General features: G+C 36.2%; 1 protein-coding gene across 1 annotated transcript in view; it reads right to left on the reverse strand.

Moving 5' to 3' along the window:
• CDC40 (cell division cycle 40) overlaps positions 1–17,535 on the reverse strand; it is a 38,997-nt gene that overhangs the window by 12,736 nt on the left and 8,726 nt on the right. The window contains exons 2-7 of the mRNA XM_027693321.1: positions 16,410–16,496; positions 14,701–14,830; positions 5,666–5,749; positions 3,566–3,705; positions 2,848–2,944; positions 996–1,135 (exon numbers count right to left, since the gene is read on the reverse strand). Of these exons, the coding sequence (XP_027549122.1) occupies positions 996–1,135; positions 2,848–2,944; positions 3,566–3,705; positions 5,666–5,749; positions 14,701–14,830; positions 16,410–16,496 (678 nt within the window). The remainder of the gene's footprint in view (positions 1–995; positions 1,136–2,847; positions 2,945–3,565; positions 3,706–5,665; positions 5,750–14,700; positions 14,831–16,409; positions 16,497–17,535) is intronic.

The raw sequence follows: 17,535 nt of genomic DNA on the forward strand, positions 1-17,535 counted from the left end.
CCCTATTACTGTCTCCTTATATCCTCCAGGTTTTCTAAAATTGTCCACCTATCTTTCTTTTGCTTTTCTCATCAATTTCATTATTCATCTTGTTTGAAGGAAAAAGCTATTTTGAGCATCAATCTGTTGTAATAGGATAATAGGCAGAGGAGTGACTAGAGCTTTGGGGAGGAGATGTTATTCTGGAAAGCCCTGATAGTTGCAGCTATAAACTTGTTGATGCTGCAATAAGTAAAGCAAATCTCAGATCTGTGACAACTAAAAAAGGGTAAAAGCTAAAAACATTTCCTGTGTCCTCCTTTCTTCTGGCTTTCAAGTATTACGGTGCTCTCTATTGCAGTGCAGCATATTCCCCTCAAGCCATACTGAAAATTAGTGACAAAAGAAGCAGCAAATTGAGTATAAGCTTTACAAACCTGATCAGTGAAACACTCTTTTAATACCAAAAGTATGTATTCAGTTACAATCTCTTGCACAAGAAGAAACTGTGGATATTAAGTAGTATCAAAGAAATCTCTTAACAAGACACACGTCTCAAAGGTAAATAGCTGTATTTGGGAAACCTGTAATGCTCATGCATCATAATCAAAAAACCCATGTAATTTTTTAAAAGTTGGATACGAAATAGCCCTTAAGTACTTTTACTTTAAAAAAACCCACAAACCCTCCAAATTCTCATGAATCTCTAGATTTAGCCTTATTGTTATTCACATGGTAGTTCGGGAAATAACTCCAAATCCCACAGAACTCACCGGATAATACTCTTCCCCTTAAGGGAGAACCACTATGTTGACAGAAAAGGATATGCAGCTAGACAACTGCATTTGAAAAGCCAAACACCTTGTGTGAGCATGTAATGCAATCAATTACATGTATAATGTGGTAAAGATGAAAAAACTCTTTCCTTCTACTGAAGCTTCAGTTTTATAGAAATTACTAGCTGCAGACACAAAATTAAGTGGGTTTTTATGATGTATGCTCACAGACATTCCTACCTTTGTATGTCCCGACCACACATGGATTTGTTTCTTTGGAAGATAGCACTTCTCAGGTGGCACTGTAGAACGAAGATTAACTCCAACATCTTGTGGGACATGAAGATAAGATCTCCCCTGATAGTCATACATTTCCTTAACTGAAAAGACAAACACAGAATTCTGAGAATCCAAGAACCTATATTTTAAGAGTTTATAATCTTTGGAAGGCTGAACAACAACACACAATTAAACTTTTTCTCAACACAGCTGCTCTGCTGTGAAGTGGAGAGAGAGGTGAGAGGCAAGGGTAAGAAAAACCCACTTCAGAGGATACAGACATAGAATCTTATTTGACATCAGTTAAGATCAAATTAAGTCACTTCAGCAAAGTCTGCCTGGAATCTGATAATCTGAACATTAAGACAATCTCTTGTACACATCTTACTCATCATCAAATGGCATGAGAGTTCCCCCGACCAATAAGGGTTCGCTTACACTAACTCTACATAGATTAGAACGTGGAACTCTAACCCTGGCATTTGTTTGCAACTCACATACTGGCCAGCTCTGTGCTGTGTCAGTCATGACAACAGAATTGCAAATCAAGGAAAAAAAGATCCATTTGGCCAGCATGAACCAATATTGGTCAGCAATAGCCAACAACTGTTCTTGAACTAAATTTAAGAAGTGATTGCACAGTCAGACATACAAGGATGGACTGCATGGAAATGGTTATTTCAGAGTAGACATGTTGCATAGCCATGACATTAAGCTGTGCACTGATTAAAATAATTTCTCAGTTTGGAATGTTGCTATGGGCAGTTTCAGTTGTACAAGTGACCTCCTGCACATTGTCCACATTTACATTGTATCATGTTTATATTTACATTAGATGTCTATGAAATGGCATATTTCTGGAACATTTGTGTGTGAGAAAATTAAAGTTTATATTGCAAGGTCTTTCACTGTGAAACTTCAGGTACGGAGCATGAGAATTTGGATACAAAATAATTACTCTATAGGAAGCTCAATGGCTAAAATTTCATGTTTGTTATGCGCAACGCTGTTCAGTAAATATTCTCATGATCTGCTACGATCTACTAAAATCTATATAAACAGAATGAGTACTGATGTCAGTAACGCTGATCTCACAGCCGCCAATTCTTCTTCAATGCTCGTAAGAAAGGATGCTCACAGCTTGTGTGTGTGAGCCTGGCTGTAGGAACAGGTAAGCAAAGAGAGACTCTGTTTACCTAACTATCTGCACCAAGCAATATGAGGCAGGGCTGTTTCGTATGGAGTTGAAGTAACAGTTTCAAAAAATTACTTTATTTTACTTATTTACCAAACCATTTTCTTTGAAGGTACCACATACTATAGGCTTCCATAGGGTAATTAACTGACAGCAGGTACACTTACATTAACAATTGAGGAAGTATAAAGTCCAAGTGATTTTCTAAGTTGTGCATAAGCCATAACTCAAAGCACTATATGCTAATGAGAATACTGACACATAAAACTACAGTAATTTTGAAGCTGAAACTAAGCCAAACTCATAACTTCAATATGTTTGCTCTGTAAAATAGGAAAGGGATATATGCATCTAGTAACATTAAAAATAAATAAATAAAACCAGAACCCTGAAAAACAACATATCCATGCTGCTCTTCACAGTATGAAGTGGAATTAGTCCAAGTTTATTTCTTTCCCTGTCCTTTATGCTTATGCCCGTGAGTGCTATTATCTCCAATACGGAAACATCAAGGTGCCTCAGCAAAACTGAGGCTGTCTGCCATCCTTACTAATTAACACAGCAGGCAAGAAAACACAGTGAGCTAGAAAATGAGAACAGGCAGGAAGATGCCATTACCATGTAATATAGTCTTCTCCTCTCCAGGTTTATCATCTTCTAGTTTTCCTCTCTTCTGCCTCTTAGCTGTTATTTCATCCAACTCCTTCTGCTCTTCCTGGAAAAAATAAAACATGATCTTTTTAAAAGACAGCATTCAGAATCACATAGCAAAATCTAGAATTGTAGTGCTGTTTACTCTATGTGTTCTGCTAAGAACACATATATTTGCTAAATGAGATTAGAAATATTTCTAACCATCAAGAAAGAGAATACCTTTATCAAAACAATAGCTTAAAAAGCTATGTACACTGAAAAGAATTATCATCTTTTTATTCACAGACTACAGCTAAGCACTGACTGAACAAGAACTATGTCTGTTGGTTGGAGGGTGCAGGGGAGGGTGTATTATTGAGGCTTTTTGTTTGGCTGGATTTTTCTTTTTTAAAAAAGTTTTACTTTTTTTTTCAAGCTGCTTCTGTCTATAAACACCTTTTAATCAGACTCTACATACTACACACAGATACAACAAATTTTATTTCCGATCAGTCTTGCAAATAATAGAATGAAGAATATTTGGAACACCCTATTTAGACATATCACCTTAAATGTTCCTATCACCTGAAAGCATAGCATGGATTTTCTGCTTGGACAAACTACTAGTGCAGATGGATCTCTGTCAAAACCACTGCAATTTTGTACTAAAAATTTGTGCCTATTGTGTTAAAGCAGTACTTACTTCTGATGGTTTGGCTACTTCTTTTTCATCAACATACTTTGCCCATGGTCCCAGAAAACCATCAATATTAGATGCATCATTCTCCTTGAATTTCTTCCTTTTCTCAATTTTCCTCTGTCCTGTTTCAAACACTGTTAAACCTGAAGAAGAAAACAATATACTGCCTAACTGCTAACACAGAATACAACATCACAGGTCACACTATAGTCAGTTTAAAAGAAAAAGCCACCACCATCACTCCTTTCAATACAAACAGCAAAATGGAAAAACCATTTGAGCAGAAGGGGCCAAAGCATTGCCCACTTTTCCAGCTATGGACAGTGCTAACTATGCACAGTAACAGAGGAACCACTTTAACTGTGTGTCATTGTTTGTTAGAGTATTTAACCATGCATGTACCCATTAATTTTTAACAATAAGTCTGCAGACTGTAAGAATACATCCATTTTCATACTTTCATTAGTGCAATTTTTGACAGTAGAATCCACAAGTGCCTTCTAATCACCCTCAACCCTCACACTTTCAAAAAACCCCTACCCCAAAATGAAAATAAGACAAGTCTCCCCAAACCTCAACCAAAACTCTGCATTTTGATTTAGTAAAAATTCATAGAATTATAGAATGGTTTGGGTTGGAAGTGACCTTTAAAGGTCACCTAATCTAACCACCTTACAATGAGCAGGGACATCTTCAATTAGATCAGGTTGCTCACAGCCCCATCCAACCTGGCCTTGAATGTTTCCACAGATGGGGCATCCACCACCTCTCTGGGCAAACTGTTCCAGTGTTTCTCCACTTTCATTGCAAAAAAATTTCTTCCTTATAACTAGTCTGAATCTACCCTCTTTTAGCTTAAGATCATTACCCTTGTCCTGTTGCTGCAGGCCCTTTTAAAAAGTCTGTCGCTATCGACAGTCACCTGCACCTGCCTCCAAACACTTTCCTGTTCTTTCATATAAACGTTAGCTTTTCACAAATGCTGTGCTCTCAGAATTTCATTTGTCAAAGCCATTAAACAACTTAGATATGGCAGAAAAAGTAAACTTTAAGTCATTAATATCTTTTAAGTTTTTCAAAAGGTTGTATATACAATTATGTGCAATTTTCAAACAATGTCTTTCTACAGCAGCAGTAATACTCATTTAGTGCAAAAGAGACAAAAAGAGCTTGAGATAAACAAGGGGAAAATAGGCAATGTAAAAACTGAAGCAGTGATCATATGAAGGAATCATACATTAATCAAGAGTTTTCTTAAAATGAATTACTAAATTCCATTATGAAAAGGTTAATTTTTAATTTTTTTATATGATTCAATCTTAGTAGCTTCTTTCTTTGGAAGGAAAGAGTGAAATAACCTTGGATATATTCCGAGGAAAAGAACATAGAAATAAAGAACCTTTGTATATACAAGTGAATAGGATGTTTGAAAAAGACATGCAAGGGAAAGCACAACCATGAATTTTACACAGGTACAGTTTTCCAAGTCAAACAAGTCACTTAAAATGTTAAAATATCTTGTATCAAAGTATTAATTACAGACCCCATGCTTCTGGTATCAATCTTCCCAGTGGCATGCCATGCCTTTACTATTTGGCAACCTTCCAATGGTTTTTCTTTTCCAAATAACCCAAAGAGCTTAACTCCACTAAGCAGAGATAACGTGCAGCTCCCAACAGGAGTGCTAAAGGTTGCATACAGAGTGATCACTTTGCTCCTGAGTAGCACAGTTACAGTGATTAGCCCAACATACAGGTATCCTAATGCAAGACACATGACAACTTTAGCCAGGACAGAATTTAAGAGGACCAAAAAGTTGTTTCAAATATACAGATAAATTCTATTTGTGCAATTACACATTGCAAATCCTATTTGAAATTTGTCAAGACAGGCTGAAACATTTGCTACTTCAAGAAAACAAAACACTCCAGTATCTCTCTATCCTCTTTCCATTGCAACACATCTTTCTTTATTGTATCTTTGGACATGGGTAAGTCTCCCATAATTCTTTCCTTTGCTAATACCTATTCCATTTCTTAGTAAAGAAGAAATGAAAACAGTGATCAGCTACAAGTCATTTATATAAGATTCTGGATTAATTACCTTGATTTTTTTCAGCTTCTTCTACAGAACCAATATACTTGGTAGCAACTTCAGGGTTATCTATTGAGGGATCTAATGCGTAACCTAGAACAAGAGGGAAAAAAATACTGTTATTTCAAGCTTTTCAGTTTAGTATGACTTTTATTACTCCACCTCCCATGCAAATTTTTCCACGTTGACTCCGAATGAGCTAGGTATGAGGAAGAATTGATACTTTGGAATCCCATTCATTTTTCACTTGGCCTGAGAATAAAGATTACTATGAAGTAGTACCTTGAAGCCCTTGAGTATATATTGCTATCAGAAAGCTTATATTTGCACAATATTGAGAAACAAATAAATATAATAGGCAATGGTTAAAATGAGATACGAAGTGAGGGTAGTCACAAGAAGTAAAGTCACGGAATCTTTCTGGTGGGAAGGGACCTCAGGAGGCCCCTGCAGGGCCCAACACCCTGCTCCAAGCAAGGTCATCACTGAATTCAGACCAGTTTGCTGTACAAACATTAGATTTTGAAGTGCCATAGCAACCTCTTCTTGTTGTAACATGGCGTAAGGAAAAGATAGCTCAAAATCTTGTGTTAGTGACATAAGATGATAAACAGATGCTGCTTTAGTTCAGGGCACTGAACTTGGTTTGCAAAGCCAGTGAGTCACATGGAAACCAGCCTGTGGCTGCTGCACGCAGACAGCCCTCCAGCTTCAGCAGCAGCCTCTGGCCCTGAAGCCCTCTGCCCTGCTCACTACCTCTGCAGGGTCAAATGGAGTGCTACTCATCTCTGGTAGTCCTGGTGATGGCAGCAGCTGGAAGGAAGAGGACAGAGATGGGGAAAAAATAAAAGCAAATTAAGTTTTCCAGGGCTTTGTGCGTATTCTGTCTCCACCAGCAAAAATTTAGTCCTCCTCCTGCCAGCGTTGTGAAAGCTTGTTCCTTCAATGTGAAAGCAGTTGCTTTACCTAATGTGGATGGTACTAGAAGCAGTAGTAATGCCCTTTAATTTTTAAAAGAATGAAGTATTCACATCTCCATTTCCTGATTACAGCTATTGAGTCTCAATAAAAAAAAAACAACAAAAACAAAACCAACAAAAACCCCCCAAAAAACTCCAACCACAACAAAATCTGCTGCATTTACACTTATAAATAATTTATAAAATGTACCAGCATTTCATATATATTCAGGATATTTACAATTTTTGATACTGAGGTTGTCATTTTAATACACATCTAAATTTTTTCTCCATTTCTCCTGAAGTGGATAGCATGATCTTACAAGAATAAGATAGACAAATAAATTCATCTGGTTTCCAAGGAACAGGTGCATTGAACAGTTACTGACCACTGTGGCTTTTTTTTTGGGAAAGACTGCACCCTGGTGGACGTAACACCAATTTTTATTAAATATTAAAGTGACAAAATGTCCCTTGAGGACCCAGTGAGAATTTCTCTGTATCAGGGAGGGAAAAAAAAGCAATAAAGATATTAAACCACTGGCAAAAGTAATTGCACACACAAAACCAATGAAATCCAACAGCATACAATCCAATTCCTGTATTCTTCTTGATTCACAGAGAGAATCAAGAACAGTGGGAGATTAGCCAGTCCACCCCAGAGACCAACAGCCCACAAAACCACTTGGGTGCATACAAGGCGACAACCTATCAATACCATCCCAATAGCCAAAGGAGATTGTCTCCCTAAACATTTCTCAGAAAGACTACCGTCCCAGAAGATGGTCCAGTTAATTTCTTTTTAGATGCTGGGAAAAAAAACATATTATGGAAATTAGTAGAAGAGCCATTCCAAGAACACAGCAGGTATTCCCATCCAAACGGAGCAATCCACCTGTTGACCAGCTCTTGAGTTTCAAACCTGGTAAGAGCCAGCCATGGAACACTATGTTCAATGAATATGATATAGGGAGAAAAATATATACCAATGCCCTCTTAGGAAGTATACATTCTGTCTTTGTTCTAGACTCTTATTAGGATTTACTTCTATGGATAACCAAACTGAGCAGACACTGAAATTAGACTTTCACTAAGCCACTATTCTAATGAGTTCTCTTCCAAGCTATAAGGTTTCTATTAGCAGTGGAGAGATATTACTTTGGATTTATGTCAAAATCAATACAGTGGTTTACTTGTCCTCCAACTGTATTGACAGTGTCTCCGGGACTCTATTTGCTTGGTACTTGTAAAAGAGGGACAGTATTCCAATGAATAGAGCCCCTGGGCCAAGCACAGCTTCCCGTGGAAGCGGAGACTCCTTATAGCTGAGTTGAATTTGGTCCAGCATCATTCTCATAGAAAAGCTCTGAACAATTTTTACTTTCTAGTGAATGTGTGAAAGAGAATCTTTTCTTTCTGGCTGGGACTCCTGAACGCAGCTGCAAAAGACAGCTTGCTTTTATCCTACTCAGCTGGTATCCCACATAATGTGCCCTGACTTCTATGTCTCCTTCAGTTTTATTTAGGAGGCAGTTATTTCATGCAACATTTTAGCAATGAAAGGTACAATTCCACCTACATCCATAATTTCAATGCACCTGAAATGGTTGGTTTAATAATCAGACTTTGATGTGCATTCCAGAAAGACAGCTAATTAAAGCTTGTTTACACTGTACTGTGCAATGCAGCATACAGAGACCCAAGGTAGCTCAGGTATGTGGAAAAATACAGCTGGACTAACCCATTCTGACTGCACTGGCACCTCTGCAGAATCGAAGTAATCAGAGAATAAAGTGCCTATAATTGTAAGAGGTAATAGTGATTGTAGGTGTTGCATGCAACATGAGTAGCTGGGGAAAAAAAAAATAAAAAAATCAGTGTTATTTCCAAGTCAGTCATTTTAAGCTCTTAAAATATCAGTGTTAGTGATGAAGTAATCCTGCTATAACCAAGTTACTGAGTACTCATAAAGAGCTTGGAGATTCATGGACAAAGGCTGTTTCTTATTAAAAAGGACATTAATGTCTTGTGAAGAAGAGATTTTAAAATACTAAATGCTGCAGGAATGAAGCAGTCCACTTCTAGGATGATCACTGATGCTGAAATAGCTAGACTTTTCTAACATATTCAGGAACATTTGGTGTCCTGCATGTTACAAATAATCTCTATCTCTGCTTCTGAAAATGTATATATGCTAATATAATTAAGGAGAGTATACTGACTTTTTTAAACAATGCTCAAAAGAGAATTTTGAAGAAAAGAGACTGCTTCTGCTGAGAGTACAGATACAGAAGAATAAACAAGTGCTTGTATTTTAGGACTCCCTAGTCTTTTCTGCCATGCTCCAAGCACTACAACATTGGGAAAATAATGCTAGTTAAGCTTTTGGCATTTTACATTATAATGGCTTGTGAAGAGGAATTTGTTTTTAGAGAAAGACAGCCTTCTCTTAATGGCAGAAATTAAACTAAGTTACATCAATGGAATCAAAATGGGGCAGATTACCTATGACTGCAGACGCAAAACTGGTTACCTATTAAAAAAGTCAGGACTCCCTCAGACCAGTTATTAATGGCTTTCCATTAAACTAGGAGAAGATCTTATACAGAATCTTTTACAGGATATAAAGTGGCCTACCTGGACTATTTACTCAATATTTTTATGGATTATGCCATTGGCATACTCCCTTCTGGCAGCTGTAGAAAGCAATGAGGTCTTCCCCGCAGCCCAGGTCTCCTTTTCTCCAGGCTACACAGTCCCAGCTCCCTCAGCCACTGCAGATCTTAACCATAATGTGGAAAACATCTCCAGTGCCTGTGTCAATTTCACTTCCTCAAACTCCTGGAATGAAGGGAACCTTACTGAGATGGGTAGGCCTCATCTACACTAAAAAGCTATTGGTACTGAGAAGGTTCAGAGAGTGCTTTTTGATAAAATATTTGAGGATAGCAAATACTTCAAGAAAAATAAGCAATTTGTAATGATACACAATCTTTAGAAAACCATATCATCAAGGAAAAGGTAGCACAGAAATCTGAAACCTCAGATAATAGGGATAGTAATAAGCACAGAATCCTATTTAAACTGAGGGCAGGGAAATGGAAAACCCAAGCATGCATGCAAAATGGCAGAAGCTAAAAACAATACATAGTAAAATTGGAAAATCTTGTTTTAAAATAATTAACATAATTGGTAGGACAGTACTGACATAATTGTATAGAATATATGCTTTACCAGGTAGAAAGAATACAGAAATAAGATGGTCACACCAGAGGGGAAAAACATACTATATGCCACAGAAGGCTTAAAGACAAATCAGATTAACAAGTTAATAGTGTTAACAAGCATTAAAGGATCCTTTGGATTGAAATTCCAGGTTTAAGTAGTGGTGGGTACAGTTGACAGGACTCTGTTACTAACCATTCAGACAGAAGATGCAATAACCATGAAATGGTAACAGAGACTAAACAGGTGCCAGGGAAAGAAGTACAGCAATAATGACATATTTTAGTCACCTCCTTGTAGCAGCCTGTGCAAATCTCACACCAAGATATGATGAAAACAGTATTTTTACACAACGTACTTGTACCATGAAGCAGTCATGTTAGAGATTCATGGGAAAAAAAGCCAACTGAGCAGCGCAGGAAACTTGATTTTCAGACAGTCTTTCTAAGGATACACATTTTGACAATGACCATAATGGGGTATAAAATCAACATTGTTGACTAAGCAAAGAAAGCCATAAAAACATTTACAACAGTGATCTCAATCTCAAAACGGGAGGGCTATATTAAGTAAAGAAGGTTTTAAAAAGGAACAGGAAGTGTACACCAAAGGGTAAAGCCTTTTTCAAATGCAGGGGCACTTCAAAAACACCACGTAGGAGAAAAAGACAATTTTAAAGCGACCAGTAGGAAGTGAGCACAGCTGAATAGTACATAAAGAGAAGCTATCAGAAATAAGAAACTATTCTTCAAACAGCTGAAGTTGCATCCAGATGTGGCAAATACAAGAAGACCAACCAGAAGACAAAATAAACACTACAGTAAGGCAGCCTCCTCCTAAAAGCGAGGGTCAGATCACAAAAGGTATAAAAACTAACACCTGTCCTTTGTCAAAACCTGAAGGGACAGAAAGCGTACCAGACAGCATGCAGGCCAACAGATGATCAAGGAATGAAAAGAGAGCATGAGTGTGGGTTTTTTTTTTAAACACATGTTCAATATGGAGGAGCTTGGGTAGGCTCCTGTGCCAGAACTTTTCTTTATGGGTAACATGACATAGTATCTACCTCAAAGTGAGGACGTTAAAGAATCAAGTAAGTGGTAACAAAACACCAGGACCAGATGGCAGTCACCCAAGAGATCTAAACTCAAACCACGGTGCAAAGACTCTCACCTAATATCATCTGAAATGACAGAAAAGGAATGTATCAATACAATGCCATCTTTCAAAAGAGAGATGGGGATTACAGGTCAACCTGCCAGACATTTGTATATTTAAAAGATTGAAGGAGAAGAAACTATAGTAAAGAAGATGAGTTTGCACTTGAGTGAACATTATATATTGCAGCAGAGAAGATACAGTTTTCTGTACAGGTAAATTACAACGACAAAACCTCCAGAATATTTCTGAGGTGACAATCCTGTGAATGAGCAAAGTTTGGATGATGTTGGACACCTTACAATACCAAGTTAGACTGATTAGAGGGTGCCTCGAAGACATTTAAAAAGCCCATATGTCTTTATATGGTCAGTTGATGAAAAGTTATTAAAACACTGGCAAAAATAAATGGTTGGTTTGCACAGCACAGGAAAATTGCTGACAGATTCATGCTCTCGACCATGATCTTCAAGATATTGATAAATGATCTGGAAAAAAGCAGCAAGTAGCTTTGAGCAAGTTATTCAAAGTTGTAGAGAAAAATGCAATGTTAAGAATTCTCAGAAAATGAAAAGGAAAAGCCTCTCACTTTATTAAACCACGGAACAAATACACAGTAAGATTAACATGAAAACTTTGTGCACAGCTTTGCTCTTCATCTTGGGGAACAATACAGTGGAACTAGCAGAGAAATGGAAGAGAAACAAGGATAGCCATAGGCATGAAAAGGCTGGAACGGGGGAACAAGAAGATTGATCAGACCTTTTCAGGTGAAAAAACCCAAACAGACTGAGAAGTAGTTATGGCCAAGATCTATAAAAAAAAGGAATGACACAGAAATAGGGAATAAGAAATGACTGCTCATTTTGTCTTCCAGTACAAGAGGTTAGGGGATATCAAGTCAAACAAGAAATACTTCCTTATACAAGGTGCTGGTAAGCTGCAGAGCTGCCTGCAAGAGATTACTACATACACAGAAAAATTATATGGATTCAAGAAGGAACTTAACAAGTGTGTCAAAAAGAAAACACAAACACAACAAACTCACTGCAAATTAATAAATACGTAAGCATTGCCTTTAATTGAGAGACTGAATATTGAAAAAAAGTATTTGGATGTATCACTACTGGCTTGCTTCTTCTAGACCTCACTAGGGATCCATTGCTGCCCACCTGTCTAATAGAATAAAGGGCTGGAAGGACCGTCAGTCAATGGCAGCATGGATGTTCTCAGCTATCCAAGCATCATAAGGAAAATGTACTTTTAACAGTAAATATTTACTGCAAAAGAAGTAGATAAGAAAGACTAGTTGCCAAAAAATACTTGTTGGGGTTTTTTTGGTGATTCATAAATAGTTTCTCACTGAATATGTACTAAGTTTTAGGTTGACATATAATATAAAGCTGCCTTTTTTTTGTTTTTGGTGAAAGACACTCAGGCAGTTGAGCTGTTTTGGATATATGATCTCATTTACCACCCCTTGTCCTCCATTTATAGTCAATTTTTATTTACATGCCAGCTATTGCAGATTTGAGATCTCCTGCCTTAGTGCAATGGTACTAAACAGAGTAACAGAGGCCAAAGGTTTCAGGATCTGTAGGTTTTAAAAGAGAGGTTTATTCTCTGTTCTTGCAGTATGTTATGACTTAGCCATTAAAAACATGTATGGCTTAGATTTATGCCTATCAATTATACTTGCATTTTTACACTTCGTGTTTTCTGAGAAGCTAATAATTACATCCTTCCAAATGAAAAAAGAGAATATTGCATTTTCTAATAGATAACTTTTTGACAACTTAAAGGAGTGCTGTTTTAAACAGACCTACTGAGCCAGAATATCATGCTCATTTACTGCATCTTCTAGCTTGAACTTCAGCTTCTCAGTGCTTGTTCTTGCCATTTAAATTGCCTGTATCTAAGCCTTTTCATAGTTCCATTTTCACTGTACCCAGATCATTATCTATTGAACATTTCTAGAAAGCTGAATATGATAGCTGCACAGTTGCCAATGTTACAAGTCTTAAAAATACATTTTTATACTCACTTGTAATACAGCTTTCAAGGCAGTTGCTACACAGTGATTATATAAACCAGTAGCAGGAGTTTTGAGTAGACTTGCCAGTTCTACCTTCCCCCAAACTAAACTTTGCAAACAAAAAAAACCCCAAACGAAACACTGTATGCCTACAGACTCTTTTATTCCAGCATCTATTTTACACACAAAAATGACCAACCCACACAATGCTACATTTAATTTCACAGAACAAAATCTAATCTGTCTATTCGGATCCTGAAGAGTCTCCTATCTGTCAAGTTCTAACATCAAAATTACAGTCAAGTTAAGTTAAAATTATGCTATGGAACTAGATATCCATTTCTTAATATTGGCATTTTGCTTATATTCCACATCCTAACAACACAATGAAAAGTACCTAATAGCTAAAACTATGTAAAAGAAAAACACTGTCATAAATATATTTCAGTTTTTAACTTTTACAAGAAAACCTCTAATAAAAGTCAAACACAAAGAAAACTTGAGGATGTGATAATCTCTAATTTTGGGCAACTTTTTTCTCTGTATTACCTAGCTCCCACAGATGTTAGCAATAAAGTCCCAATCTCATCCATCTGAGAACGTAGTAAGTGAATTCATACATGCATAAAGCCCTAATGAATTTAAGGGGACTCATGTTTAGGGAGGTGATTTTTGAGGCAAGAGAGTTTTCAAGGAGTAGTATTTTGAATGTAAATATGAATAAAAAAAGATGCAAATATGTTGTGCAAAAAGTTCAGTGTTGTGATATTTTAAGTTTACACAGGAAGCACCAGAACTTGCCTAATAAACTGAATTTGAAGAATATAAAGTGATACTTCAACTGGGCAAGAACTTGCAATCAAGCTTAAAACAGAAATGAAAGCTTACAATGAAACACAAGAAAAATTAACCACTGTTATATACAAACACATGGCAGTTCTGTTCTTTCAAACATGTCCAAAAGGATGCTTAGAATCCCTAGTCTTTCGACATTTTTCCTATTTAAAAAAAATCAATTTTTCTTACAATTCCTAAAAAGTTTGTTTGAATCTCAAGCTTCTTGAAGACTCATATGTTTTATTTTTCAAATGCAAGTATTTACAAGTGAAAAGACCATTCAAGGTAAGGAAGTAGCTACTACAGTGACCACCAACACAGAATTCTTTGGGTCTGTCTTTGCCAAGACTATTATAGTAACGTATTCCCATTTTCTGCAAATCCAGTTCATTTAGTTTGTATCCATAGAAAACCTGAAAACTCAGAAAGGCATCTTTTTGGTTTTAAGAGAGTTACCTTTAATTAGAATCACATGAAAGAATCTAATTGCATAACAGATCTACAGTTAGTCATGTTAAAAATGTGAAATTTTGATTTGTGTTTTTTACACTTGATGCAATTAATGAAAGGATTAATTAAGAGGGGCTTGCTAGGAGATCATACACTGGATTACAGTTTCAAAGAGAATTAAAAAATGAGTTTACCCAAATAAATACTATTATCTCCAGTCATATGGATTCTCATTCAAAGACCTTTTCCCATTTTACTAAGTCTGATAAAAAGCAATTTACAGAAGTTGCAGTCCTATTAACTGTTCTATTGAGAACAACATAATTTGTCCAACTTGGGCATAAGAAAGATAGAGGTGAATTTCACTGTTAAAGACTTACCATAGGTTGCAAATGTTCTTCTTTGTTGTTCAAACATGAAATCATTGATGTGAGCTGGTTCTGCGTACCCAGAAAGCATATTTCTAGGTGCAGCCATTTGTTGAGTCCTAAATGGATTTTCTGGTCCAAACTACATCAAGAAATATTAAAACAAAGTATAGCAGAATTAGTAATTTTTTATTTTTGTGTATGTATGTTTTCAGAAAAAAAACCACAGGAAAAAAAAGATTTGTCTTTCAAAAATTGTAATGCAAAATCACTTCAACTTTGTATTTGGTTATGACTACTGAATAAGTTTCTTAGTCTGTTATTTTACGCAGTAATCACACAGCTGCTTTGAACAGTTAGTTTCATGATTGAACTTTCTAGCCTGTATTACAGAAGACAAATATCAACTACTTGACTTGCTGATACTTGACAGTATCAACACGTACAGTCCTTCAGTGTGTGATCAGTAGAAACATTCAGAAGACAGTGTACTGTCTCTTCTAAGGGGAGGAGATCAAAAAAGATGTATCAGGTCCTACTAAACTCATGTGATTAATACAGAAATTACACTGCTAACAATATTTTCGTGCATTTAAAAAGCAACTAGGGGCTTGCTGTATTATTCCAGGAAAACAACTAATGAAACCCTGCCTTTCTTTTCTTCTTGCAAGATGACAATTGGCAGTCTTCCTGGTTATCATGGCTAGGAAGAGAACAGTGACTACAAATAAACGCAGTACACTGAGACTAATATCACACTAACTTTAATTGTAGCCCCTATGCTTGTCAGCCATACTAAACACCTAACACTCCCACAATAGGTTTCCCTCACTAAAACATTTACACACAGCAGCACTTTTATATCAGTACTTTTGCTCACACACATCATGGCTTTGATACATTGCAAAATGCAAGCTTGCTATGAAAAGGCCAATTTATGTGGTTCCACAAAATGTTTTCTAAACATAAAGCATAACTAATGTAGAAATTTGAGATTGCTGCAGCATTTGTCTACCTAGAATACTAACTCCTGGTCTTACAGAAGACAAACTGTACAAAGAAGTTAAATACTGAAAAAAGTTAAATGCTCGAACAGCTATTTTTATCTTTCCAATAGCCTGTCAGTTATAATAAAATGGAAAGTGGTTCACATGGCACCAAGCAGTCTAAATTCAGCCTAAAATGGTTTTTTGCTATACACATTTAGCACAGCTCAAGTTACTAATATTCTTAGTACTGATGTGAATAATTAAACTGAAAGTATTTTGATTTTAATTTTAAATCCTCTTCTTAAAAGCGTTATATCTGCAATAATGTTATATCTTAAAAGCGTTATAACTGTTCATTTTGCTCAAATGACCACAATGAGTAAATACCAAAAATGTGAAAATAGTCACAGACCACTTTAATGCAGTTCGTGTTTTGCTCAACATCTTCATAATGCTATTTTCCCAGCTTAATTTTTAATTTCAATAGCTATAATTCTGATAAAGACTCTAGGAATCTTCTTAGAAGAGCTTTATATAGAATATTAAAATTCAAGCATTAAAAATACCAACACAGCTGTGTAGAATCTATTTTTTTAATTTGTCAAAACTAGATCCCAAAAAGCAGCAAGCATCCAAAGAAGTTCTCTTATAGGAAATTCACATGAAATTTATAGAACCTCTGCCCTTTAAGTCAAAGGCATTTCCGCTCTAAAGATCAATATGGCTTCTTACCTCAGGTGCAAACATAGTTTCATATGTGGGATTGTACTGAACTTCCTTGATAGCAGGATCAAGGTGGACTCCTGTTTCCACATCTTCCTGAAATAAAACAGACATATTAATAAACCATTTTTCACATGTAGACTTTTAAATACATGACATTAACTTCTTTCAGTCGAAATTAGGGCTGTGGTTCAAGGTGACACTTTTAGCATTATGAAAGGAAAAGAGTACCTTGGCCGAAGTTTCTATTTTTAAAACATACTGACTGCAAAACCAGTGTCAGTCCATCACTGAGAAATTCATCTAAGACACGTGCAGAATTTTGCATGTGAATTACTGCCTTTTTTTTTAAGGACTTCATGCACACAATGTAAAAAGAGCAGCAAGATAAGAGAAAAACTTTTTTTTGAGGATGTTTGAAAACCAGCCTTGTAAAGAAGAATCAATTAAAATGGTCACCAATACAATATAAAGGTATGAAAGAGAGTTCTACAAAAGTGAGAAGGTAGAAGTCACAAGTAAATGTTCTGAAAGACAGTTGTGAAAAAAATGTTACCCATCAGCACAAACATTAAGTATAACAATGATTTTCAAAGAATCTAACAGTTTCTTACCTCTAAGTTTTCACCAAAAAGAATAAATGCAATTCAACTTTAGTACTTAAACATATTTCCAAGTCCATTGTGACAAAAATTTAACTTGATAGATGAAGGGACAAGAAAGAAGGACTAACCAAAAAAATAACTTAAAGCAACTCAAGGGGAAAAACTCAGAAGGGCACATGCAGCTGAAACAGAAGACAGAGAAGTTGGTAAAGAAAAATACTGATAAGGTAGTAGCGCTCGAAAAGACCTGGTTTCACAAAACTCTGCGAAGGCTCACTTACATTGGTTCTAAATTGACAGTATCTCCCCCCTATCAAGAGCGCAGTTAATGAAGGAGAACATTATTTTTCAAAATTATTACTTGCTTCCTGTACCTTTATTCTAGTATAATAGTAATTCAAAAGGACTTAAAGGTATATTGATAACATCCCTAGTAATTATACTGAAAAAACTACCTTAAGCATCAGTGTTTAATCAGTGCTTACCTACAACAGGATCCAAAAGCATTTGTGACTCACAGAAGGAAGGGG

Source organism: Neopelma chrysocephalum, unplaced genomic scaffold (genome assembly GCF_003984885.1).
Source record: "Neopelma chrysocephalum unplaced genomic scaffold, ASM398488v2 Primary Assembly neopelma1_23, whole genome shotgun sequence".
NCBI classification, from domain to species: Eukaryota; Metazoa; Chordata; class Aves; order Passeriformes; family Pipridae; genus Neopelma; species Neopelma chrysocephalum.